At 44.2% G+C, this 25,112-nt stretch overlaps 1 protein-coding gene across 1 annotated transcript; it reads left to right on the top strand.

Annotated features, from left to right (window-relative positions):
* Window positions 1-718: 718 nt before the first annotated feature.
* On the top strand, window positions 719-24,321 carry PXDC1 (PX domain containing 1). The gene is made up of 5 exons (XM_051799108.1): window positions 719-1,362; window positions 14,108-14,199; window positions 14,485-14,602; window positions 18,323-18,434; window positions 22,694-24,321. Exons 1-5 carry the CDS (start codon window positions 1,107-1,109, stop codon window positions 22,809-22,811), a joined length of 696 nt encoding a protein of 231 aa, XP_051655068.1. The 5' UTR covers window positions 719-1,106; the 3' UTR covers window positions 22,812-24,321.
* The last annotated feature ends 791 nt before the right edge of the window (window positions 24,322-25,112 follow it).

A 25,112-nucleotide genomic window follows, 5' to 3' on the forward strand; every position in this document is an offset into this window, starting at 1 on the left:
CATCCCACATCACTGCACTGTCATTTGCTTCACCTTCAGTATGTATATCTTAACCCCACAGCTTCAAGGCATTTGCAGGCATCCAGGCATCTCCCACAGATTTTGTCGCTTTACAGTGCATCTCCGTTTTTGCCAGATGCCTACTGCTGGCTGCTGCACCCCCTGCCGGCATTCCCTGTGCCCCAGGGCATGCCATGGGGTCCCCGTGGGAAGGAAGGACTGTATTTGTAGGCACAGGCCTCCCCACCTCCCTCCCCAATGCGATGCTGCTGGAGGCTCCCTTAGGGATGGCGTCCCGCCAGGCTATTGAAAGGCTAAAACAGTCCCAGGCACCAGCCCCATACTCCCTTTCTCCTGCTTTTCCCCTCTATACGGGCTCCCCTCTTCCCGGAGGTGCAGTCACGGCTGCCGGGGTCTCCGTCGAGATTTCCCAATTGACCAGGACGCTGGTCAATCCTGTGCGCCGCTAGCGGCTGACAATCCCCCTCTTCCTCCTTCAGCTGGCCGGGATGGAGGTTTAAAGAAAAAAAGTAAAAAACAGAAAAGAAAACTTCTGGGGTCACTGGGAGGGGAAAAAAATTCCTCGTCACGTCTGTTACGTCTGCGAAACCGTCCCGAGAAGGAAGAGGAGGATCCCGCCCCGCGGGGACCGCAGTGTTTGGTGGAGGGAGTGAGCGCTGGCTGCGAGGCCGGGGTTGGGGGAGTCCCCCCCGCCGTGGACGGGAGGGGCTCAGCCTTCCTGCGGCGCCGAGGAAGAAGGGGCCGAGCCACCCTGCTCCCCGCCCCAGGAGGGGGTGAGAGCCGCCCTGCTCAGTGCTGGGGGCTCGGCGGGGCAGAGGCTGAGCTGCTCGGGCCGTCCCCTCGCCGCCGGCCGCCGTCTATGAGGCACTAGCGAGCCCTCCCTCCAGCGCCGGGAGGCGGCACAGCCCCGGCGGGCAGAGCCGGACCGGGCCGGGGGGGGCCGTGGGGCGGGTGGCACCCCCCTTCTCTCTTCCTCCTCCTCCTCTTCCTCCTCCTCCTCCTCCTCCTCTTAACTTGGCCACGGCGGCGCGGGGCGGTGCGCTTCGCCCTGCGCCGGCGACGGGGGATGTGCGGGCGGCGGCGGGATGGCTTCGGCCGTGTTTGAGGGCACCTCGCTGGTGAACATGTACGTGCGGGGCTGCTGGGTGAACGGGATCCGGCGGCTCATCATCAGCCGGCGGGGCGACGAGGAGGAGTTCTACGAGATCCGCACCGAGTGGTCGGACCGCAACATCCTCTACCTGCACCGCAGCTACTCTGACCTCGGCCGCCTCTTTAAGCGGCTCCTCGACTCCTTCCCTGAGGACCGGCCCGAGCTGTCCCGCTCCCCTTTGCTCCAAGGTTTGAGCAGCTTTCTCGGGCATGGCTCTCGCTGCTCGGCGGGAGGGCGGGCGGGTTCCCCGGGGGTGGCGGTGGCCGGGGAGGACGGGCGGGCGAGCGGGTCCCTCTGGACGGAGGGAAGGGGGTGAGGAGCTGGAGCCGCTGCGGGCCCGGACGGGGTGGGGGGCAGAAAAGCTACGGAGGCGTTTTGCGGTCGGAAACTCCGCCCGGGATGTTGAGATGTTGATTTGTGTTTCCTTTTTTTTTTTTTTAATATACGGGCTACCCCGCAACCGGGGGATCCAGCTGGAGGAAGACCCCAGTCTCTGTCTCCCGCTGCGCAGCTCCAGGCTTTGCTGGGCTGGGGGAGCAAAGGGGTCCCCGTTCGCGCTGCCCCTCTCCGGTGCCTCCGGTCTCCCCGAGGAAGGGCTGGGGGGTGGCTGGCGGGAGAAGGGGCGTAGCTGAAAAATCTCTCTATCTTGGTATGTTGTTTGCCACAAGGAGAGGGCAAAAAAAAAGAGGCTGTGACGCTTGCCAGTGGACGGAGCGAGTCTGGGAGCTGGCATAATTCCTCGCATAACTTCTGCAAAATGGGAATTGCACCAGCGGTTAGAGAGTGTTCCCTTCCAGTTTCTGAAGTGGATTAACCCAAGTCGGGGGATGTTTCCCATGCTCAGGTCTCTCTGTGCAGAAGCAGGATGTACCCGTTAAGCTGTCTTGGGGCTTGGTTTTAATTTGTTTAACGATTGAGGTATTTTTTAGGTAGAGCTACGCGTTTTGCTCTAACATATTTCAAGTGTGTAGAGTGGTGCGGAGCATCCGGTCATCTAAAAATGGATGTATGCGTAGCACTTCCAGTCTCCCCAGTTGTTGAGCTACCACGTAGATGATTTGATTGAAGAGGAACGGGGAGGAGCCGATATTCTGTGCATGTTTTCCTCTCTGAGAGGATGGGGAAATTTTCCCTAGATCTCTCTTCGCCTCTCGCCTTGCTAGTGTGACCCCCTTGCAGAGGGTCTGCGGTTTCCCATTCTTGGGGCTGGGTCTCCCCCGCTCATAGTGGACTTAATTTCTTTGCCCTCCCTGTGCGACAGCGGGCCCTGTTCCCTGCGAGTGGGGATTGTCTCTCCCGGACTGACTCCCCAAGGATGTTTTCTGACGGGTGTTTAAAGTGAGACAGGTCTTTTTCCGTTGTCTTGCCAGATCCCTAACCCCTGGTGGTGGAGTAGGGTGGGGTTTTTTATGTGCCTCACATAAAAGTGCTTGTACCTTTACCTCTCCTTAGCTTCTTTCGATCTCGGGAGCCGCAGCCCGCTTCCCGGCGTGTGTTCCCCGGCACTGGGCTTTCCCGTTCCCGCTGCCGGGAGGTGGCAGCTCGGCCCCGCCGGCCCCGGGAGCTCCGCCGCCACTCGCAGGCCCTGAGTGCCCTCTGCAGACGGTGGGAACGGGCGCAAGGCAGCCGGGGAGCTGCAAGCCCCGCATCCCCTTGCTGCCCACTCCGGCGTGCGGGGTGGGAAGTCCTTGCGGGGGCTGGGTGCCGGAGGAGGGCTGTCTGCCCCCGCTTGGGTGCAGGCTGGGAATAGGGGGTCCTGCGGCTCCCAGACCTCCACCTCTCAGCTCTGATGTGTGCCTGGCACATACAGTGTCTTATGCTATTAGATTGCTGACCACAGATCTAAAGTATTGTGAAAACTTACTACCCTTTTTGTGTGCCCTACATAAAGTACTCAGAATGTGATTTTTAGTAGCGCTGAATGTCTGTAAATTCTAAGTAACACGGCCTTCAAGTGTATATGGCACCGGGGCCCTGGCTTTTGAGAATGCTGGGTAGGTCTGGAGCAAGCCTGCCTATGGCCTGCAGGGCACAGCACCTGCCAGGGTCACTGTGGCTAAAATTGGGCCTCCCAGGGTGCCAGTAGTCCTTCTTGTTGGCTTTATGGGGCTCTGAAGAGCAGCTTGGCAGCTGGGCTGTGGTGTGTGCTGGGTCTGGCCGCAAATCCTTGCTGGCCCTGGCCTCCTGCCCCTCCCATTGTGCACAGGAACCACTTCTTGTCCTAGAGCCATTTTCATTCTTCAGTGCTTCTCTCAAGTGAGCGTGGTTTCTCTCATGTCTCAAGGCCTGCTGCAGCTTTTGCAAAATATTAAAACTATTTTCACATCTCTCTGAGGCATTATTTGTGCAGTTCCAGCCAGATGGGATTACAGTCCCTTGCACTGGCTTTACTTGACAGTCCCAGGTAGCATACACCATTAGTGCATGAACAACTGGGAAAGATTAACCATCCTCAGACTGCATTGCTCAATCCCTCCCTAAGACCTAGAGCCAGCAACCCTGACTTACCTTTCTCTCAGGAAGAGACATACTGACTTTAGTAGAATTGGGAATGAGCAAAACATCAGCCCAGGATTTGAAAAATCAAAACCCAATATAAACAAATGATCTATTCAGCTTATTGAGGGGTTGGGGTTAACTTTGCAACAGAGTTAGAATAAAAATCAGGAGTAGTTTCTAAGCAGTCACAGCATGCGTCACAATTTCAGTAATACTCTGTTTAAAATTATGCTCCTCCTGCTCTAACAAAAATTATTTTGCAGAGTGTGCTTCTCTGCCTAGAGAACACTTTGTCATACCAACATTTTAAATTGACTGGCCACAGCCTTGTGTAACTTGACAAAGTTGAAACATAAAAATCTCATTTAACTTAGTGACACTGATGCAAAGCTTTGGAGGTAAGAAGAGATTGCATGGGGCATGTCCGATCTTTACAAAATTCGTGGGGTAAGCATAGTTTCTTAATGTCCTGTTTAAAAGCAGACATCCTTCTGCCTACAGTGAAGCTCAGTACACTTAATGCAACAGAAACACCTGACAAAAGCCCACTCTTGTGTGTATTAGCATTTAGTCATATACATTTGTGTGTATTTTTGTATACATACATATGCATATGTATGTGAGTTTGTATATGTGTGTGTATTTATCTTGGGCTTTCTGAAAGAAGGTGAATATCAGCTGTGCCTTTTATCTGGAGGAAGGAAGTGGTGAAGTGTTGCAAACCAAATTTGCATTGCATTGAAGGCCTCCACAGTCCCTACAGATTTGCCTAAGGAGCATTAAAAGGACTAGCATTATCCTACAGCTCAGTGAAGCTGCAGTATGTTACATTTAAGGGATATGGTTGAGGAGTGAAAGCTGGAGCTATTTGATGTTATTAACTCTTTAAGAGGGTTTTTTTTTTAAAAAAAGTCAGCAATATTAGAAAGAGTTGCTCAGACTGAGCACAAGTGTGCTCCTTTTCTTGCTCAGCAACAGCGAACCATCCTCTCCATTCCTTTCTTCACCCCTCATCCTTTTGGACTGACTTCCACAATGCTCTCCCCCTCTGTACTCGTTGGAGCTGCTGAGTGCTTTGAAATTGCCGAGGAGAGGATGGGAGGTATAGTTTTCTGCAGTGGCAGTTCATCTTACCCTTTCTTTGATATGAGAAGAGGGGAGGTCCCAGCGGGGAGTCTGGCATTCACACAATCTGGTCTTGTCTTTGATAACTAATAAGAGCACGTGGCAAAGTGCACTTTCTGCATCTGGAGTGTACTATGATGCTAAAGGCCAAGGACATTCAAAAACACAAGGCATCTCACTAGTAAGCTGGTAAACAAGGTTATTTATGTGCATACCTGCAGGGTGACTAAATATGATTCACTATGATGTTACCTATAACTTGCTAGTACTTTATTCGTCTTTGAAATATGCCTGTCCCTTGCTCTAGGCAAATGTAGAAAAGAGGATCACAGAAAAACACAGGCTAGTTCACTCTTGCAGTGAACACAGCCTAATGTTACTAAACTGTCTGTTTCTATATGCAAAGTAAACAACTTTTGTATTTAAATCAGTTTGTATGAGAAAGGCAGAGCTATGGACTTAGAAGCTGACTTAAAATTGATGATTTAGAAATAGTTACAACAGACCCAATAGAAACCAAAAGTGAGGTCTAAACCTGAAAAAGTACTCTTTTTTTTTCCCCCTCCTATTTTCTGTAAATACTGCTTCTGAGGGGTTCTCATCTAAGATGATCCAGCTTCAGTGCAGTCAGGCACCTCTCTTGCCTTGACTTCAGTGTGGGCAGAATCAACCCTTGGAATCAACCCAGAATCAATCCTTCCCTTGAAGTTGGGATTTTTTTTTGCCCATGGAGTGGCAGAGTGGTTTCTGACAATCCTCCTCTGAACTTGTTTGTTGCCCTTGTCATCACAACAGAGGCTCAGATGCTCTTTCAATGTCACTGTTTGTATTGCACCTATGTGTAGCACCTAGTTCTGCTCTGATACTCTGAGCTGCCAAATCAAAAATTCTCTGACAGGTTTATTTTAATACTAGACGGGCCTCTCTTCCCAAAGTGCTCATTTTCCTCCTTTCCATGCCTCCTCTGACTCGTTCTGCTCTGTTGTGGCCTTTTTTCCCCTTGCTCTCCTTTCTACTATTTCCTCTCTGCTCCTCCAAGTTGCTTTCCCTGAACTGCTTTCTGTTCCTTTTCTTTGCCTCCAGGTTTCCCTCACTGGCTTGCTGCCATCCATAGTTATCTGTGGCTCTCCAGAACTTTTCTGTTGCCTTCTGCCTTGCTGGTGCTCGACTTTTGTCCATCCATAGAAGCTTTCCGGTAATGGTAGAGATTTCCTATAGAAATTTTACACCTTTAACTTGCCCCATCGCATAGAGGTAGTCACTTAACCTGCAGCAGACCCTGAGCAGTCCCTCACAGATGACTAGTGCTGATCTCTGAGCCTTGTGCCTGCCTCTGGTGTGGTTGCCTCATGTGGGAAGCAGATGATCAGCTGTTTTCTGTGTCCTGTCCGAGTGGCTGTGCACCAGGAAGCACATGGTGAGCTCCTGCAGGGCTGCTGCTGGACGTGCACAAAGCAGAAGGCAGTTCCTGAAGAGCCAGCCCAGGAACATTGTATTTGCTTGCAAATGTCGCATACATAACTTAGTTTTCTATATGCTGCATTATAGCATTGTTGTTGTTGTTGTTTACAAGACCATCTGGGAGTGTGATTTATGAGAAGAGGGAGTTCTACAGAAGGAGCATAGTGGTTTCCACAGACAGCAGCTGTTCCGGTGCTGTGACAATACAGATAAATACACTGCATCTATTGTGCTCTTTTCATTGTTGACATTGTCAACAGTTCATTAGTGGAGCTTGCTCAGAGCTTCTGTCTGGCAGACAAAGGATGCAGCTCTTGGTTATCAGGCTCTAGCAGAAATGTGTAACCAAAATTAAGTTTGTGGCTTCTGGGTTTGTTTTTTTATTAGCTGAATTTCATGGTTCATTGGTAATGATGGAGATAAATGAAGCTGGCTGTGTTGTTATAAAGCTAGACACAAGTTGCTTTTTTGTGGTGAACGAAGGCAATGTGTGGGGGAAGATTTTGGTGGAAAGGAATGGAAATGAGTAGTGTTTTTCATGACAGTTCTCACCTGATAAGAAATCAGCAGTAAAAATGATTGTAGGAGCTCGCATTTTTCATCATGCTTTGACTGCTTTATTCATTTTATCTCATTCTCCCTTTACATCTTTTTCTTTTTTGTGGTTCATCAGGCATCAAGACAGAGAGCTCTCTGGGGAAAGCCTGTCAGCTGAGTTCTGCCACCGAGAGGTGCCATCTCCCCTCCAGAGATCCTGGGAGATCCCATCATTAATAATACAATGTGTGGAAAACCCATCATCTCAAGGGTCTGGATTTCTCAGCTTTTAACTTGCCTCCGTGCTTTGCAGAAGTATTTGAGTGTGCTAGGGTCCTCAGGAGGTCATGGTGACAACTTCTGTTCTGGGGGATTTCAGTCAGACAGCTATTTGGATAGGACTTTTCCCTATCCTACATCTGCTTTATATGAACTGCAAAAGAAGAAGTGACCTGTGTTAGAGCTAGGTGTGGGCAGTGTTTTGAATTTCTCTTTCTGCATCAAACAGATTTATCTTGGTATCTTCAATATGCTTGTAAAGTATGGCGTGACTTACATGCACTTTGTGCATTGATACCTCTTTAAAAAAATTTTGTTCCTCAACATCAAGTTTAAGAAGGTAAGAAGGGCAGTGCAATATGTGATACACGTGAAAAGTCCATCTCCATACACCCCTCTTTTCAACTCCACTGTATACTTTTAGCTGCTCCCTGAGTAATGCCACCAAGATATATCTTGTCAGTAATATTGCATAGATAGCAAACCCTTTGTAAAGACTTTAGAGACTGTAGTGACTGTTGTCATATGAGATGAATGAATTTACCCACAAAGGAAAGGGGTAAGTGTGTCTGTCCCAGAGAGGGGTGTTGTAGGCAAGAGGCATCAAAGAGGAGTTGCTAGAGCTGCCAGACTTAAGTCAGGCCAGTGCTGTAGCTAGCTCCTGTCCCTTGTGATGAGAATCAGATGCTGCAGAAGACAGCATAAATAACAGGCAGAGAACAGAAAATTGACAGTCCTGGTCTCTACTAATTGAAGACCTGTTATCCCTAATTGCCTGTAATTATCTGTCGTTCTCTGGATCTTATCAAGTCTTTGGATGTAAGGGATTCCTGTGGTGTTATTTCTGCAGAGTTTCTGAAGAATGTGTGAAACAAGCTTTCCCATATGCTGATTTTTTTTTTTAATTTCCTGCCTTTACATACCCCTGAGTATTCTTTTGCCCTTCCAACAACCTTTCATCCTCTTCTTCATCAGAGAGGAGTCAGCTGTTAGTGGGAGTTTTACCCTTTTCAGAATCCAGTCTGAGGTGGCTAATGCCATAGTTCCCAGGTGGCGAGGTTGAGGGAACACATGTTTGCAGGGAGGAGGGATGCTACTTGGGCAGCTGCTAGGAGGAGCAATGGATCATGGCCATGAAGCAGGGAAAAGTGACAGCTGAAGTGGTATTGAGAAGAGCCCAGTTTAGCAGAGGGAGGAAATGGGAAGCAGTACAAAGGAGCACAGTAGCAGAAAACATTGGGCTGAGTTGCCACCTTTCAGCCTTGATCCATGTGCCAGCTGAGTAGCTTCAGTTCCTGCATGTTTCTGTGGAATATCTGTCTGTGGATCTGTTCAGAAGTCAACTGTAGATGGTCCCTAGCAGCCTAATCTGACTTTGGATTTGGCCCTTCTTTGGATGAATCAAATCAGACTCTTTTACTGAACATTATTGAACATTATTTGTGATTTTGTGTATCTTCTGTCGCGGCTGGAACTTTCATCCTATTGCTCCATCCTGGATTGTGTGTGTACACATGGGTTAGTACATATATGAGGGAAAGGAGGAATAAGAGAAAAGGATAAAAAATATTGAGGACTACAGTGTTAATGAATACTGTAACTGGGAAAAAAGGGCATATCTCCTGTTGAAGCAATAGTCTGGTCAGGAGAGAGAGCAGAACAGCAGTCTCCCATGCAAGACAGCTTACGTGTGTTCCCTAAAGATTTAAAGTTCCTAACTGCTGCTTGCAGGTTTGTGCAAAGAGAGAAGGATGGACTCAAGATCTGAATCTAGATGAGAGGGGCTCAGTGTAATACTTATCTTCATGTACTTACTAAAATATAGAGCATTTAGGAGTATCTGCATTCCACCTTGCATACATCTTCAGAAAGTACACCTTGGCTTCTGCTCTTGCTCAGCCTCCCATATGTATTGAACTGATTTTGAGAAAGTGGGGTATCTCTTGGATATTTTTTGTTCCTGTCCTGGCCACAAACATGAAGTGTAGTCCTTTAAATTGGAGAAATAGGGTTTGCCCACAGTTTGAGATCATGCATACATAGCAACTTGTATATAGCAACACATCTCCAGAAAAAACAAACTTCTGTGTATCATCATTGAAAGATGACATTGGAGACATACGGGAGTTAGGCCTGAGCTTACTCTTCCTCGGAAGGCACCATAGGATATTTGAGACAACGTGCTCATTGTCAGTGCTGACCATCAGGACTGCTCTATGATTTCATTATGAGCCATGAAGCACATGCTGCAATTCCTGTCCTGCTTCCTGCGGTAGAAGCATGGGATGCATTATCTATGGTTTTCAGAATGTCATTAATTGCAGATTTGGTGGCTCACATGGCAGTAATAGGACAGCTCTACCAAGGCTTCTGTGTTTACATCAGAGGTTGGCTCTCAGTTTGTTCTCCTCTGCTACTGAGCTCGTTTCCTGCCTGTTAGCAGCTCTGGGCCCCTCTCCCATGCCTTAAGCCAGCATACCAGGTACACAGCTGCTGGCCTGCTCCCCAAGCCTCCTGCAGCTGCTCCGGCACCAGGGTCCCAGAGCAGGAAGGATGCTGCAGGCCTGTGGTGCTGTTTGTACTGTGCTTTTCCAGACACGTGTTGCTCTGTGTAAAGTTGCTACCTACGCTTGGTCTCAAATGGCAACCAAATCCTTTTCACAGAGTCTTGAGGACTCTGCCTGGGGCTTTTGGTCTGGAAAGTGGCAGAGATGATGTCAAAGGGATTGAATGAGGTCACTGACTATGGGGGCCGTGCACACAGCAGGTGATTGCCACCCTGGGTTAGGTGGTATGCCTGTGTCGTCCCTCCCGGCACCCAGCGTGTGGGCTCCCCTGTATGCAGGGTGAAGGAATCTTAGAAGTTTGTGGTATTTGGCAATAGGGTTTGTGGTAAAAAAAGGAGCCAGAGGGACTCCAGTTTACCTCAAGCCCTATAAACATAGATGTTTATAGCATTTAAATCACTTGAAATAATAGCTAATTGTCCAAGCACGTTATGGGTAACAAGACAGAGAGCAAAGTTTTCCTGGGAGGAGTTTGTGCATGTTTTCCATTAGCAGTCAGACAAGGGCCAAGGCAGAGAAAAAGGCATGAGAACAGCCTTTCACCATGACCTCACTAACAAATTTCCCAGCTCTGAGCTCAGTTCTGTTGCATGACTGAACAAGTGGAGAAAACACAACTGGTTCCAGGATACTGTTTGCTTTACCAGTATCTTATTTTTATTTTATAGCAAGTGGAATAAGGGCTCTTGGGTTGTAAAAGCCCCAGATGGAAATATAGGCTAGACACATATTTATGGTCTGTGGGCAGAGACAACAGCCTTGGGGCATGTTATAGCTGCTGTATGGGTGCTTCATATGCGGTCAGTGGGTCCCACGCACTCCAGATGCATCCAGCTTGTGGTGCATTTGTATCAGGGTTAATGAATGATGGGAGTGCTGGGCTCTGTCTGCAGAGTCAGCTGGCATGTGTGTGTCTGTTTGTTCAGGCATTTCCAGAGTCTGGAGATCCTACATCAGTCTCTGGCTTTTTTTTTTTTTTCCCTTTCTTTCTGCCTCATCAAATCTTCCAAACAGGAGAAAGAAGACAGACAGGAGAGAAGCTCCCACAAAGTGAAGAAACTTGGGTGTAGTTCTGTGACCCTTCTCTACACAAATCCTGATTCTTGGGTGAGAAAGGAGCTTGAATGGGGCATCCTAGCCTGCAGTCTCTTGCTTTTTCTGTGAAGTCTGGGGTTTCCTGAGGTGTAGCCTTTGACAAGAGCGGTCTGAGGTATTCCCTGCTGCTCACCTAATTGTGCTGGCAAAGCAGAGAAGGCCCTGTGTTGTGGTGTGGGAGAGGAAATGAGGTGCAGGGGAGGGTGAGAGCACCTTAAACCAGTGTCGACACCACAGACTTTAACTTGCAAAACCAGGGTGTTCCTCATGCACGTAGGTGCCGTGGTTGATGACAGCAGCCAGTTAGTGAGTGCTGAAAGGGACTGAATGGAGGGACTGGGATCTGCACTCCTCCTGGCTGCTTGGGCAGCCAGTGCCTCACTCTGGTTTGCATGGGTGTGGGATTGGGAGCAGTGTCTTGGGCCATGGGATCATTGGCTATGACTAACTGAAAACCACAAAAGCATCTGTTAACTCTTAAAAACAGAGACTTGCAGAATTAAGATAAATGACAGCCTTACAAACTTTTTGGCAATTGCAGAAGAAATTATGGGTTTCAACATATATATATAGCCAGGCAAGTGGTTTCTGTGTGTTTGGGCTGTAGATGTATGAAAAGGAAGGCTTTAGCCTGGCCAAACTGAATTCCCTACATGGGGAATTCATTTAAGGTCAGCAGCTGTATACCCCAAAGCTGTTCGTCTGCAATCATTAAGCACATATATAGGAAGCTGTCCAGGCAGATGTATCACTTACTCTCCTTCCTACGCTGTCTGCTTTTTGGTTTTGATATTACTAAAAGCTTCAGTAAGAAGTGGTTTTATCGTGTCAGATGTTACAAGTTGTCTGTGCCAGTTTCCAAGTTGGAGTGTGGGTTTGCATGGCTGGTGTCATTCCAAGAACTGGAAGGAGGAAATATACCAGGGCTGGAAATTCCTGGTGAATGCAAGAAGCTGTGAAACCTCCCACGGGATGATCTGTGACAGTGCAACAGGCTGACAGCCTTGTCTGACTTCTTGGTGAAGCATAAAAAGGCCGTGTGGAGCTGCAGATGCTTTCCCTGATTACTAATGAGAGAAAGGCCTAACCGCTTGGCTGGTTTTCCTCACAGGATGAATGCTCAGAGTTGTTGGCAAGGTGTTTTTTTGGTTTGGGTTTTTTTTTCTTTTTCTCCCCCTCCCAATCCGAATATCTTCATTTATTTGAAAGTATCCCTTTTCTTGGTAAAATGCTTATTTCAACAGTAAATGCTTATCTGGGAAAGGGTCCAAGATCGAGGGCAGATTTGACACAGAGCAGTTGAATGCCAAATCCTGTGTGGGTCAATGATGAGATGTTCACCTGCAAGGTGGGAGGCACAGCCGGGTAGTCTCTGCTCTAACTATATCAATATTTGTGCAGAGTGGATCATGACCAGCAGGTGAAGTGGAGGCACCCCACAGTAGCTGGCACCAGGGTGGCTGGCCCTGTTTTCTGTGATGTGGGCTACAGCAGGGCAGCAGCATGTTTCTAACATCCATAGGTGGGTGTCTGAGCCATGGGGCCATTGGCAGCTTTTCTTTTTTTCTTTTTTTTTTTTAAAGGGAAGATGAAACCACTTGTATTGAAAGGTTTGAACGTCATTCAGATGTGGGATGGGAACATATTTGTGGAGGGGCGAAGCAGATCCACTCAGGCCTGGTCACACCCAGTAGTTAGGAAGCTGAGCTGGTCTGCAATTCAGGTCTGTAATGTGAAGCACAACCCAGCTAATATGCAGTCTGTGGACCCATGCAGATGAGTTTTTTCTCATTTTCAGCCTTTCAGAGAATTTTCATGCAAAGCTACTCGACTGTAGTGTAACCATTCAAAGCAAAACACAAGCTGCCTTCCTTATATGCCTGCAGGTATACATTGCTCTGCTATTAGAAGGGGCAGTGAGTTGTACTGGGGTGAAGTGATAGTGATGCTGAAAAAAACAGGCAAAATGAAGGACTTGAGCAATAGAAGGGCTTATACAAACAGGCTACTTTTGTGGGTCAACCATCAAGTAAACCCAGTTGCTTTGGAAACAATCTCTGTTTTATTTAGAGCTGTAACTGGAGGAGAGCTGACAGCTTCAAAGTCACACTTTTGTCTGGAAAGTTTGTATGGTATCACATCTCGTTGGTAGCAAACAACACAGACTGATGCAGACTGAAACTGTGGATGTTCCCACGCTGTGCATATTTATGGTTCTTCATGTACATTTGTCTTTTAAATAGGGAGATAGAGATGTACTTAGTTTAACACAGTTTTAGTATATTGAAGTACTTTCTCACAGACTGCTTTGCAGATTTGCAGTTTTGATGGTTTTATGGTTTTGATTTATTGGGTCTTTTCCTGCTCCAGCTTTTTGTTGGTTTTTTTTTTGTTTGTTTGGTGTGGCTTGTTAAATTTTATAATTTCTCTCAGGTATTTCATTTTCATGTGTGTGTCGTACTCCTTGGAAAAGATGCACAAATGTAGAGGCTAAATGATGCTTGAGTTAGAAAAAGTATGTTGCAAATATCAGAAATAAAAGGGCTGCTAGAGGAATGTGAGATTTTGGGGTTTAGTTCTCCTCGAATTCCCTGTACATGAGAAACCTGTGCTATGTTTCTCTCAGTCTGCTAGAGGAGGGGGAAGTTACAGATGTCCTGCAGGTTATACATACAAAATAGAGTATTACAGTTGAAGATCACCATACTGAGCAATTCAAAATTGCATTGTAATCCATCATTCTGGACACTGGACAGTAAAATTCCCATTTTATTTCTTTCAGCAACACTGTGGTAATTCAGTGATTATATGAAAAAAAAAGAAATCCAAACAGTGGTCTTGCACTTGAAGAACATGATACTGAGAAATTTTCCTTGGGGCGCTCACTGGGGCTTACAGTCAGAGAAATACAAAACTACCCTCAAAGCCTTTTGTTTAGCTTGTGTTTATTATTTTCCTCTTATCTGTGGGTTGTATTTTTTTTGTTTTCTTGGGTTTTCTTTTGCTTTTTATTGTCAGGAAGAAAAAGATGAATAATGGTTCTTGGAAGCAGAAAACAGGCTGTTTGATTATCATTGCTGGGAATGCTGTGTAGCAAAACTGTGGGTGAGGGAGTAGGTGGTTCTACTTCTGCTTGTCTTGCAATTCCTAAATATGATCACAAACAGCTGAGTTTGTGTCAGGCTTGCAACTCTGCTCGTAACTACACCCACCTCAGCTTGAGGTGCACTCTTTATGATCAGTTGGTTTAAAAGACATTTCTGGGAGGCATATTTGAGGTTATTCACATCATGAGTGGCTGCTTTTGGCTGCTGAAATGTGTGTAAGTGTGCTTTTGTCTATGCTTATGATCTATTTGCCTTGTTTCTAGGGCTCATCACAATAAAAGAAGCCCATGATATAGAAGCCAGACTTAATGAAGTGGAAAAGCTTCTGAAGACTATTATAAACATGCCCTGGAAGGTGAGCAAGCCAAATTCCAGTTTAGCCCAGCTTGAATCCTCCTTATGGTGACGTGCACTCTCATACAGATTAGGAAGTGGTGGGTTTTGCCAAACTCTGAAAGAAACAGTAATTTATTGAGGATCTTGGAGAAATGCTGAGGGCCAGAACTGTGTACCATGCCTCCAAGCTGTTGCCTGTAATAAGTCTTTCTGTCATACTACAAAGGGGTGGAGAGGGAGAAGGGGAATAAAGCAAACCACTGGTAAAAAATTATATCTGTTATTTTTTCTCTCTCTTTTTAAGTATTCAAGGTCTGAAGTTGTCCTCACATTCTTTGAGAGATCTCCTTTGGACCAAGTTCTGAAAAATGACAATGTCCATAAAATTCAGCCAAATTTTCAAAGTCCAGTTAAAATATCAGGTAAGAGTTGTTAGCTTCCTGCAGTTGACACAAGAATTACAGAATAAAAATTACTTTATTTGCTGTTCCCCTTATTCTTTCTCTATCAGCAATTCAAAAGATAGTTCTCAGTAGTCTGCTTTATTATATAGAACATATAATTAGCCTTGAGATACTATGCAACGTGTTCAGGTGATAGAGTGGCAGGTGAAATGGAGGCTGATGAATGCAAATAAGTGGATGTGAGGAAAATGCAGTCCTTACTGCGTATTGTCACTTATGATAGTGCTTTTACCACTTAAAAAGAAGATTTTGAGGCTATTGATACAGTTCTATGAAAATGTAAGCTTAGTGCCAAGTGATGAACAAAGCCAGCAGTGAGAATATTGGATATTATTAGGAAAGGAGGCAAAAACAGAGGAGAGGAGCACAACCCCATCTTGAAAACACTGTGCACAATTTTGGTCTCTCCATCTCAGAAAGGATATAATAGAATTTAAAATTACACAAATAAAGGACAAGGACTCAAGCTGTTGAACAGCTTCTCTAAGAAAGAGGTTAAATAAAGAAAAACACTTCACCTATGAGAAGAGGCGAGAGTGGGGGTGTGATGGAAATCTACAGAGCTGTGAATAGAAGGAGGTCAGTACCCTGTACTTCTCTTGAAACAAGAGCTATAGGTTATCCAATATCATTGACAGACAACAGGCTTTAAGCAAACAAAAGAAAGGTTATAATATTGTTTTGTTTTCATACAGAACATAGTTGATGAGTGCAACTCATTGTCATAGGATATGGTGGAACTGAAAGCATAAGTGACTTCAAAAAGGAATTAGACAAGCAAGTGGAGGAAAAGTACATTGAAACCTGTCACAGGTGGAGACACAGGCAGTTCCTAAACCACAGATTGCTAGTGGGGATTGTGGAGAGCAGTATTACTCTATCCTTGCCTATTCTTTTAACCTTTTCCCTCTTTGTCTGCTACTGACCATTGTTAAAAGATTTGCGAACTTCTGGTGTGCCTGGTTTTGTATTTCCATACTGAAACATTTTGTTTGTGCCTAATGTCAACTGCTGGGTGTGTGTATTCGGAGAACTAGTTGAAGTGAAATACTACATAGTCCTCCAAAACGCATAAACCATTTAGCAAGAAACTGATATCAGTTTTCTTTGGTGCTAATGATGTGTCTGTTAATGGCCAGTCAACGTGCTAAAAGGTGTAAACAGTGTGCCTTCAAGGTTGTTCTTATACACAGGGTAAACTATTTGTAATTGATCCTTAGCTCTGGTTCTAAGTGAATTAGTCCTCTGTTAAATAAGTATCTTTTTAATTAAATGGAAGATGGTTTGAAAGCCCATTAATAACTCTTTAGAAGAATAGTGTGTAATACAGAGACTCAGTGAGAAGCGTGATCTTGCCAGCCAGTTTGGTCTCGTGCCTTCTCGCTGAGCCACCCAAGCCCAGGCTGTGGGGCAGCTCAGGGATTGTAAAGAGCACCCCCAGGGATATACTGCAAAGTCGGGTGACGCAAGTCTGGCTTTCTGGGAGCAAGAAATGGGAGCCAACATGCTTATCTCGCTCCCCACTTGTGGCTAGGAAGGTTTGGATGATGCCTTGAATTGATGTAGAAACCTGACATAAAATTCCTCATGTGTATGTTTTTCCAAAGGCTGACCACGGTTACTCTCTTGGCTCCTGAACGTCAGGTCGTGTTCTCAGCACTGACCCTTGAGAGCGTATTAATGGGTTTTGTCTGAAGTATGTTGATAGTCTGTGAGACCGGAGCTGCAAAGTGGGTCCTAGATCCTGCCCATTATGAAGTGAAGGAAAGCCAAACTAAATGCTATAAAAATGTTCCAGAAGGTGGCTGCTGTCAATAATACCTTGCTGTTGTTGCAAACAGCAAATATCAAGAATAAATGTTTTTGGAATTACATAGGTTAGAGGCTGAAGCATTTCTCTGGTTTGAGCTTTTTGCTGTTTGGAAGGGTTTCATATACCTCTTGGGAAGGCATGCACCCCCTCAGGGCACATGTACTCTGTGTGTGCGTGACTGAATATGGCACACGGTGGATACAACACAGAGAAGACAGTCAAGATGAAGCTAAATTCAGAGCAAGGGTGCCTGTCGGATGGACAGAGGCTAGCAGCAAAGGGAACCCTCCTACAGCTCCTGTATGTAGAGGAGCTGTGGAAACCATGTTATCTGAATAATAGCAGGTTTTGTCATACCTAATTAATTAGAGGAAAATTCTCCTACCCATGTAGCTATCCAAAAGCATCTTGTGTCTATTAGTTTTATCATTGGAGTGATTGCTGCTAAGAATGTAAGAATATAGGTGGAAGTTTGCTGTTAATTGGTATTTACCTCGTCTGCATGTTGCACGCTGGGAATGGTTCGGTGTCTGGCAGCATTGTCAGTAGATGGCAGTAAATGATAATGTGTAAAGCAGTGAAATGCTGTAACTCTTAGGTCATGTCAAGGACACTAGGAAAACACTGGCATTTGTGTTAATCGTAGTGCAGCAGCTTCCTACGTGGCTTGCAGTCTTAGAAAAGCAGGCAAAAGTATATTCTCTGAAAAAAACAAATTGTCCCCCACATGGTCCTTCTCACAGTGGTAGGTGATGGGAAAGAGAGAAGGGGCCGCCCTTTTAGACTCTTAGATGAAAGCTGAATTTGAATTTATGGTGTAAATCTTATTCTGCAGTACGATGTTTGCTCAAGATAAGTAATGTGAAGTGTGATTCTGCTGGGACTCACTGTTTTCACAACCCCCAAACATATTCTGTTGAAGTGGGTTGCAGTAAAATATAGACTGAAAGTCGAAGATGACTCTCAAGAAAAATATGGAAGTGAGTTCTGACTTTACCTTAGGACCATGTAAATGTTAAAAAATTACCTTCTTTCTCCTATCTCATCTCCTGTTCATTACTTGAACTGTATATATAGCTGAAATTTGTTTGTGTGTTTTCTGCCTACCATATTTTCTGCCACAGGCTAATTTCCTTTTGTTGTGCTCAGAATGAAAGGCTGTAACACAGGGCCATTGTACCTTGAGGCAGATCAAGAGTTATCCTACTTAAGTCAGTGCTGATTTTTTAAAAGATGTATATTTGTTTTCTGACGTTTCTAGCTTAATCTAAGATTGTGTGGCCAAAAGAAATCCTTGTGACTTGCCTAGTTTGACTTTCCATACAGCACAGATGTGGATTAACTTCTCATTCACATCAAATACTGTTCTAATTATAAATTCTCCCCATGGTAGTAAGTTGGTGGAATTAGGTGTAAATTTTAGATATTCTGTATTGGAGGCTTCTTAAACAGTGAGAAAAATAAGCAGGGTTAAGGACAGTGTAAAACATGGTATTGCTTTACATGACTTAAAACTGGTGGGTGAATTAACTTGGAAAGCCACTTTTTATTTCCCTTTTTCTGTCTTTTTTTTTTTCCTTAAGTGGCTTAAGCCTGGGACTGACAAGGAAAAATACAACTGTGTTTTGGTAGTGCTAGTTGTTTCAGATGCTCTGTGTCATGAATTGATTAGGTGAATAAAATTGCTTGAGCACTGGCAGTTTGCAGATGTAAGAAGCTACGAAAGCAACTCTTCATTCCTGCTTTCATGTGCAGATTTTCAGTGTCATGCACGCGTCTCAGTTCATAGCCGTGTCAATTACATACCATACGCAGTTGGTTTTCAGCTTTTTTTTTTCATCTTGTTTTCTTTCTTCTCCCAACAGAAATCATGCGATCAAATGGATTTTGTTTAGCCAACACTGAAACAATAGTCATTGACCACAGTATACCTAATGGAAAAGAGAAGCACCTGGATGTAGATTCAGCAGAACATTTGTAAGTGGGGTTTGAGCATGACCAGTGCCGTCACCTTCGGGTAAACTGTAGCTTTCCCTACCCCCTAGCAAAATGTTGTTGTCTGTCTAAGAGCAAGACTGGTACAGCTGTCATTCTGACTGGCTAAAGATTACTGAGCCTGATTGCTAGCACTTCACAGCGATTTCTTGTTAAAAGGGATAAAATGGCAGAATGATTGATGCCAAGGAGCTCAGTCCTCTGTATGAAAAAAGAACTGTGGTTGTCATAGGGATCCTGCCAGGTGAGAATAGAGTTTTTTCTTTCTCTCATGACTGTGATGAGAGCTTCTTTGAGCCCAAATCTGGAAACACAAACATCCTTACAGATGGTATATCCTACTACGAAGAGTAGTAGGATGTTTGGGATGCAAAATACCATCCCCAGAGGGGAAGACGCTGCGGAACGTAATTGAACAAAGGTCAGCTGGGACTTGGTGGAGCATGTGTATTTCATTAGGGAAAAGGGAATTTGGAGTTTTATTGGTAAATTCTGCTCCTAATGCATGGAGGTATTCTGGGGTCAGAGACCTGTAACCAGTAGGGCTTTTATAGCCATAAACCAAAGCACAAGAAGTTCAGCCTCAACATGAAGAACTTACACTGAGGAGAGCAGAGCACTGGAACAAGCTGCCTAGGGAGGTAGAGGATTCTCCCTCTCTAGAGACATTCCAAACCCACCTAGATGCATTCCTGTGTCACCTGCCCTTGGTGACCCCACCTTGGTAGAGGGGTTGACCTAGATGATATCCAGAGGTACCTGCCAACCCTAACAATTCTGTGATTCATGTAGGTCTTAAGTCAGTGACTTAATGGGTATTGATGGAAATCTGCACAGATTTCTGTCATAGCAGGTGATTGATTGTTTAAATGAACTTCAGGTAGTGAGGCATTTAAATATTTTTGATGAGAAACATTACCTGCTTTTTCATTAGACCAGTCAAAATGATGGAAACAGAATACTAAAAGCCTTATGGATCCTTTATCTTTGAAAGCAGTGATCTGTCTTGCCACATTTGAAATGTGGTAATTGACAGTCTGTAGCAAGATTTAGAGCTTGACAAGATTTTTTTCAGAAGCTGGAGTGTATCTCTGGCTACAGTGTCACTTCTTGAAGTCTTTTTATTAACTTATCACTTAGTGTTTTGAACCTTGACCTTGCTAACAGCATTTAAGCTTATAAGCTTGTATTAATGAGGCTGAAATGGCACACTAGAGGTAATTCTGTAAGGCCATTGTCTGGAAATTAAAGTTGATATACTTCTCAGTGGATCACTCTTTAATACTGAGAGTGACAAATAATAAGAGCAAATTACCAAAGGAAGCCTTTTTCTTTCTTATTTTGATTATTTAAAAAATTTTGATTAAAAAATGCTTATAAATTAGTTTTGTTTTGAAAAATGTGCTGCAGCCCAAGCAAAACTTGCTGACCTGAGATCAGAAACTGCCATCATCTATATGTCATCCCATTGAAGTCAGAGACTATTAAGGCCAGAAAATACTAATATGATAAAAACTATGTTGTTGGCATGGTTTCCCAGAAACTGTGGTGGAAGCAATAAATCTAGGGTAACAGCCTGACTTTGTGCATTTGTGCTTTAACTTCCTGAAGGATGTGAAGTCAAAAGGCAAGAAGTTAGTAAATTTCAAATGTGTGTTTTATATGATGGCCTAAATTTTCTCATTCTGTAGCTGTATTTTATAGTTGAGAGGTAATAGCAAGGAGACAATGGCCCCAGTGTAGCACAGCTGTTTTGTAAAAAATTGAACTTTTTTTTTTAAAAGCAGAAATTTTCTGTAGTAATAAGACAAGGCGAAATGGCCTTAAGCTGAAGGAGGGTGGATTTAGATTAGATATTAGAAAAAAGTTCTTTACTGTAAGGGTGAGGCACTGGAACAGTTTGCCCAGCTTGTGGACTCCCCATCCATGGAGGCATTCAGGACCAGACTGGATGGGGCTCTGCGTAACCTGGTCTAGTGGAAGGTATCCCTGCCCATGGGAGGCAGCTTTCCAGGCATTCTTCCTCTAATGCATTAACAGAGGTTAAAATGGTAAAGAAGTGTGTCTTACAGCACAAGAAGTAGGCTCTTGTGAAAGACAGTGTGTGTGTCAAGGTACTTTGTGAAAAAATAGCAAGGGCAGGAGTTTGGGCATTTAGGAATCTACAGGTCCATAGTAGCTTGCGGAGTTTATTTTGAGAAAAAGACCTGTTGGTAACAGCACAAAAGTATTTTGACTGTTAAGTGCCCTATAAACTGCTAACTGTAGTAAACAGTCCTGATTCATTGGGTTTGGTTTTGTATGAGCACTCTAGAGTGGTGCTTTGCAGACTTCTCTGTGCTCACTTCCTTTTTGGTGGCAAGGAAAGCTTTTCTGCTTAACCACAGCATCTGAATGCCACTGCTTTGTACCTCACATTCTGGTTGTGGTAACCTATCAGTGCTTCTGAAGAACCAAAAAATCTGTGGGACCTTTCAGTTGTAATAATCTAGTTTTATACTATTGACAAGAGAAAGAGAGCAGAATCTGAGTAGCCTTCTTGACTCCTCTTACGCTTTCTTCATTCTATCTGCCCCACTGGTATTTCATAATCTGTTGTTTCTGGATCTCTAGCAGTGCATAAGATAGCACAACGTGATCTGTGAAGTATTTGCAAGATACCAAGTCAACTTCCTTCTGCACATGTTCCCACACATGCAGGGAAGCAAATAGCCTGGAGGGAGTGGAGGAATGAGGGTAATAAACATTCAAAGTTCAGTCTCATTTCTATTTCATTTAAAGCAAAGAGCATAGCAACAGCACTGCAGGAGAAAATCTACGAATTTCTGCTCAAAAAAATGTTGTGGTTCTCATAGTTAAAAAAAAGAGATGAGAAGGACCAGTCAGGAGTATGGAAAAGACGGAACTATGGCCATACATTGCAGGATGTGTAGACCAGGCTATCCAATAACTTACGATGCTTCTAAATAAAGTTTCAGGAAGAGATGGGAGTGGGAGATATATCTGTTTATTTATCCTACCACTCTTCTTCAGGTCCTCTGAAATACCTGACTCTTAGGTCACCCTCTAGGGTGAGTTTGCTTCACTTACCTAAGCCACTCTTAGGTAAGAGTCTAACTAGTTTGTGTGCTAGTGAGATGCAGTTTTAAACATTAATTCTTTTAAAGCTCCTCTGTTTATCTGCCATTCAGAGAGCTGAAGTAGACCAGCCTAAAAAGGTGTTAGAATACATGCTATAGTCAGAGCTAGGTTAGGATTTCTTTTTCCATCTTGTGCAGTTTTCCAGTTTCTATTTTATTTTATTTCTCACTCTATCAAAGTGAATATTAAAGACAGTGTGAGAAAAAGAAGCTTGACAGTTCTTCAAATCCCTTTCTAAAACAGATGAAATTTAATCCTTGGCCTGCAGTGACTGCCTTTAACTGTTAGGCTATCAAGGAAGAAGATAATGTTTCTTATTGCAGAAATTCAAGCCTCGTTGGAATGGAAATGTGTATAATTGAGGAAGGTGTAGGTTTTAGCAAGTCAATGCCTTCTGGCTGAGAGTAGGTGTGAGACAGTGGATAATCCTTGCAAAAGTTCAGGTTATAACACAGGATTTGGGAAGTGGGAAGGAAAATACCCAAACAAATAAAACTAAATTTGAAATCTCTTTATATTTGGGATTTCTCTGCTTGCCAAAATTTAAATTTTGTGCCCCAGGGAGGACAGCAAGGCTCTGGAAAAAGGACACTGTAGTCATATCTTCCTACTCACGTTAGACATTTGGCTTCTTACAAAAGCCAGACCCAAAGAAGGTACCTGTGAAGTAAAACGGTGAGAGTCCAGATTCAGATGGGAAACAAAGGCAGTTCCCTTTCCACTTTTGCATAAGAACTGAGACGTTTCGTGTTGTTGCCACATGCTGGGGGAAAAAAATAGAAGGATGTGGACTTCAGCTGCATGATTCACTCTTCCAAGGCTCACTTGATGCTTCTTTCCTTCCTTCCTCACCAGTAGCTTTGAAAGTCAGGGATAACAAGATTATTTGCTTGCATGTACCATGGCTCTCATTGGTGTATGGTTTACTCTTATTCACATGGGTGTAAGAGGGAGGAGGAGGAGGTGTGGATGGAATCAGCTCCAGGTACTTCTCCCTCTCCCTTAGTACTGTTCTTCCAATTCCTTTGACTTTGATTTTCTAAATGAACATTAATGACTTAATGCCTTTTGGTGTTTGTTTTTCTTTCATTTCTCCTTAGGTTCGAAAGTGTTAGTGACTTTACCTCAGAGCTAGAAGACAGTGATGATCCAACAGCTTATGTCACCAATTTGACATACTACCACCTGGTTCCATTTGAGACTGACATTCTGGACTGAGACTGCTCAAGGATGCAGTCAGCCAGCATCCAGCCAACCTCTTCATCTATAGGCTCTGCTATCTCTGGCATTGCAACTCTGTGAATAAGGCTGTGCAGACAAGACCAACAGCAGAGAAGCTGCAGCAAGTACGCCACAAAGCTGATTTTGTAGTGTGGTCCTCCGTTGTGTATTATGGAGACATCTTGTAAGGAGGTTACTGCTTGGCTGTTGACAACAAACTCGTTTTCTGTGAAAGCAAAGCAGCAGAGGCCTCTTGGGGCTCAAGGAAATCTCTACCGTGTCTGTGGGAGCTGCCACTCTGATGCAGCCATCAGAAACTTGTGCTGTGGTACTCTGTCAGCCGTGCTCCTCAGCTTGCAGTGCAATTTGAGGCTTCCTCTTTTAGGATACCAGCAGAAACTTCCCCAGATGGCGTGACCACGCTTTTTATGATGTGCAAGCAAGAAGACAAGCAAACCAGCTGAACTTTGTCAGTTCCCTCTGCGGTTGCTTAATGGAGGTCTTGTGGGTCGCTTTTTGCTCAGCTACTGGTTGATTGGTGCCTTACACGAGATGTCAGAAATACCATTGAGTGCCTCCAGGAAACAGAACACATGAGCTGATGGCTTTACTTCTTTTAATCATGGGCTTTTATATAATCACTGAAAGGGTGACTGCTCTTTCCTGGAATAGTAAAGCAGGCAGCAACTGGCATTGCAATGGACTGTGCATGATGTTTGGGTACCCATACAATTTCAGAGCTCTGGAAAGCTGATGGGAAAGCTGAGCTGCTCTGCTAAGAAGGGTCAAGGCTATGGCAGGCACTTTGATACAACTTTTTTTTTTTATGTGGACCAGCATATGTGAATGGTGCTTACAGTTGTTTACATCAGAGAAATAATTCCCTATGCATATTTCTTCCCAGGGTTGGGAAGGAAGACAAAAAGATTTATGTTGTATTTGGACTGAAAAAGCCTGATAAGCTGTATTGTGTCTACAGTGGTAGGAAAAACACTTGTTCCACTGCCAACCAGTCTCAAGGAGTCTGTCTAGCTTTCCAAGATCTGCCTGGAGGGGTCATGTAATGCCATGGATTTCAGCAGAGATAGGACAGTGGGAGCAAGAGTGGGATTGGACTCTGCAGCCTCTTGACTAGTGTGATATTAAAGTCTCCTCAGAGTCTTTCTCTAGCAGAGCACTCCGAAGTCCTTGCTCTTACTACGAGTGCTCAACACTTGCCAACATGACCTTTCATTGAGCTTTTTGCAAACTGTTTGCAAATCTGAATTTGAAGGGATTGAAATGGGAAGGGATGCATTTTGGATGGGTTTCTTGGAAAAGAGGCTTGCTTGGTCCCTAAAAAACTGATACAACTCCCTTCTGCAGACTTTTCATTTCTATCTATAGAATAACAGTCAAACAGAATTTGTTAATGTAAATAATAAATTATTGAGGATCCTAATTCTTTTACACAGTATGTTTTTAAAATATATTTTAATGAAATAAAATAAAACTCACCTTCAGTACACTTCTACTGCTTAAAACAGTGGCTTCATTTTTTTTTCCTTTTCATTTGAGGGCACTTTCCCAGACATGTCTAATCCTCTTTTTTTTCTTATAGTTTTGGAAACAGGATGAATTTTGGCAATTTCTGTGCTCCATGTGCTACTCATACTGTAGACATGGTGTGTATCCATATGGAACCTCTCTGCCTAGCTGTTGATCTTGTGTCTAGGTGTGTGTGGTTTAATGCCACTTGGTTTAGAGGAGGAATTCTGCGTTTTCAAGACCATCAGTGAAATCAAACCTGGCAATTATTTTTTTTTGAAAATAAAGCAGATCGTAAAGGAAAATTGTAAAGGTAAATTTCTAGAATAGAGATATCACTCATGCAAAGGCTTTCTGAGCAACCTCTTGAATTAGAATTGGGAATGGTTTTATTTGTTTATTTGGTTTACTCTCATTAGTTTTAACTCTTCTGTCAGTTCTTCTAGTTAACCATGGTGAAGTAGAAATAGCACCTAGTAGACGTGTGCATTGGAGTGGGTGTTGGACTATTCTATTTCAATTCCTGACCTTGCTGTCAGCCTACCATGTTTCTTTGGTCTCCCTATCACTGAGTTTTCCTTGAGTAATATTTTGAAAAGCAGCGTCATTGGCTTGTGATGCAGTATTGTCCCCTGATTAATTTGAATTTTTCTATGAATTATTAACAACATGATAACTACTTATCTTTTAAAGCACTTTAAAATGTATGTATTAAAAAATAAATATATAAGTATTGCTAATTTTTAAAATGTACAACCAAATTCCTCATAT

This window comes from Manacus candei, unplaced genomic scaffold (assembly GCF_025592945.1).
Source record: "Manacus candei isolate 608988 ecotype Guabito, Panama unplaced genomic scaffold, ASM2559294v1 h1tg000049l, whole genome shotgun sequence".
Taxonomy (NCBI): domain Eukaryota; kingdom Metazoa; phylum Chordata; class Aves; order Passeriformes; family Pipridae; genus Manacus; species Manacus candei.

Coding starts and splice junctions, on each gene's coding strand:
- PXDC1 (XM_051799108.1), top strand. CDS start 1,107: ATGGCTTCGGCCGTGTTTGAGGGCACCTCGCTGGTGAACATGTACGTG. Junction 1,363..14,107: donor CCGCTCCCCTTTGCTCCAAG/GTTTGAGCAGCT, acceptor CCTTGTTTCTAG/GGCTCATCACAATAAAAGAA. Junction 14,200..14,484: donor TTATAAACATGCCCTGGAAG/GTGAGCAAGCCA, acceptor TCTCTTTTTAAG/TATTCAAGGTCTGAAGTTGT.